At 45.2% G+C, this 2,627-nt stretch overlaps 1 protein-coding gene across 1 annotated transcript; it reads right to left on the bottom strand.

The window, feature by feature from the left end:
- Positions 1–21: 21 nt before the first annotated feature.
- SARC_14025 (hypothetical protein) lies at positions 22–2,334 on the bottom strand (the record flags this gene model as incomplete). The annotated part of the gene is made up of 3 exons (XM_014291845.1): positions 22–189; positions 1,051–1,176; positions 2,053–2,334. The coding sequence occupies 3 exons, from the start codon at positions 2,332–2,334 to the stop codon at positions 52–54; spliced, it is 546 nt and encodes a 181-aa protein (XP_014147320.1). The 3' UTR covers positions 22–51.
- Between the last annotated feature and the right edge of the window lie 293 nt (positions 2,335–2,627).

The following is a 2,627-nucleotide window of genomic DNA, read 5'->3' as shown; positions in this document are numbered from 1 at the left end:
TATGTAAATATATATGTGTGTGTACATATATATATATATATATATTCCAATTCATACTATCAGATACTGCAGTAATGGTTCGGACATCTTGATGGACATATGCAGGCCTCCAGTAATCTCAGTGGCTTGCTGCAAAAATCCAGAGGTTGTTCCCTTGTGCGTATTCAGAGAGCAGGCATCAATGACTACCTGTGTATGAGTGTGTGACATTGGAAGTATCGTCGTATGAGCATAACCACAATGTAGGCGTCTGGAGGTGAGCATGACGTGCATTGGAAGAAGTGGAGTTGTGAGGTAGGGGCAGTTTCCCGCGACAGAGTACGCTTGTGTAGGAGTGCACGTGTAGGTAGATACGTTTTAACAGATTTTGAGAGCATATTCAGTACTTTGACCACTTCTCCCAGCCCATACCCAATGACTTTCAACGTATGTACTAAGAGTACGACCCATTCTACAAAGTTCATGAGGCATCGATTGGGTGGGATAAACAAACTCAGTCGTTTTAGATTAGTGCAATGGATCACACACCGCTCCAATAGTTGATATAGCACCTTTAAACGAAGTCGACAAGCCATCCAACCCACCAATAAACACAGATGTGCGGGAAAGAGAGGGGGTGGGGCTGCGAGTTTTTGAACTGTGCTCTCTGCCTTGTATCCCTTTGCTGTCACATGTTGACACGATGTTGTATGTGCATGTACAGTCTTTGCTGTCACATGTTGACACGATGTTGTATGTGCATGTACAGTCTTTGCTGTCACATGTTGACACGATGTTGTATGTGCATGTACAGTCAATATATACATCGGCAAGTTACTGGCAATTCTCACACTCACTCACACTCCACCTGAGATGAGTGACTCACCTCTACGGAGACACGCCTAACGCCTAACGGTCTCCCGGAACAGACCACGCGTAAACTCACCAAGCATACCGATAGAAAACAACACAACCGTGAGCGTATACCATATGTGTGGGACATTTAAGAGTATGTTAAGCTCGACTGTGTCAGCTCGTCTGTGTCATGATAGTTCGCTATCGCTTGCTCACCTTTTGCTTGACGGCGGCGAATATGCAGTTCATCACAGACATGTATTGCGCTGCATAGTCGGGCGATGCATTCACCACAATGACGCGTGCCGCTAAATCTCGACCGATTTTCCAATGCGACTTCACCTGTGGTTGGCAGCGGTCAGGGAATAGTCAACATACGCGGAAAAACGAGATTTACAGGGGACAGTAAAGGGGTCTTTAGCGAGACAGGTTAAGTAGCTGTCTAGGTGACTTTAGGTCATTAGCTTAGCGAGATAATATGATCTATAGCGAGAAAAGTTAAGTAACTACATAGGAGACAGTAATGGGGTCTTTAGCGAGACAGGTTAGTGAGTACATAGGAGACGATAATATGGTCTATAGCGAGAAAAGTTAAGTACCTGCATAGGAGACAGTAAAATGGTCGTTAGCTAGATACGATATGAAACCCCGAAAGCTTTGAGCTTGTTCTGCGAACGCCCCGTACAGGCAGCTCTCCAGCACACCAGTGATACGAAGAATAGGGTTTAGGTAGGGATCTAAACCTAAAAGCATGAAACCCTAAACCCTAATACACAAGGTCCCAGTTTTGCAGGTACGATCCACACAATCCCATCTATCACTCTCGAGATCTCGAAAGCGAACGCAACCTGAAAAGGCTCTGTTTTGATTGGCTACAACACACATAATAGTGTGACATCTGATAGCGTCACTCGGCATACACAAGGAAGAGCTTATTGCATGCTAATGTGCATTGAAACGCACCCACATCGCCGTTATCCACTCTCTGATAACGGACGCCCCACCTACCCACGGCACCTGGTTTAGAGCGTACATTCATCTCTGACACACTCGATATTTAACCCCTGACAACACAGACACGGCAGGTGCTATTTTTATACGCCGCACATATATATATATACAGATTATGATCCACACACGCGGATTAAACCCACTCTTGAGGTGAACAACACACCTTTGATATACACAAACACCCTACATCCACGCAACCGTGCTCACCTTATTGATAAAACACAGACTTCTCGCTATGGCGGCTGACAACATGGTATAGCCTGGGGCTGGCATGTCCCCGAAGTCTGGAGCCTGGTGAGCCATTTGCTTAAGCTTGCGCACAATCATTTCATTGACCTCCGCAAAATGGCACTGTTTTCCATCGATATAGGATATAGTAGCATCCCGTTCGTTGTTGGCATCTACGGAACCTTTTGGTGGGTGCGAGGCATAGTGAAGGTGAGTGTTTGCGAACGAGTATTGAAAGTTTATATGCCACAGATAGTTCATCCCAAGAGGTTCTACAGGGCCATGTGTTCTGTGGAGAACCAGCGACAATACATTACGAACGAGACGCGCTTCACTTATATTTTAAAACTATTTCCTCGAGATGAAAGGTAGCGATAATTGAGACTGATAATATATGCGAGAGAAGGGCCGCTGACATGGGTCCTATTTAGAGCAACTGGGTACCGTTATGATTTTTCCGAAAAGAAAAATCTTGGTAGATCGCTATGAAACACATCCCATAGTCAAATGGCCACGCAGGAAGACTCGAACTACAATTCCACTACACATCAGTT

This window comes from Sphaeroforma arctica (assembly GCF_001186125.1).
Source record: "Sphaeroforma arctica JP610 unplaced genomic scaffold supercont1.4047, whole genome shotgun sequence".
In the NCBI taxonomy this organism is placed as follows: Eukaryota; class Ichthyosporea; order Ichthyophonida; genus Sphaeroforma; species Sphaeroforma arctica.
Note: the sequence above shows the minus strand (reverse complement) of the source record. Positions and strands in the feature narration are given on the sequence as shown.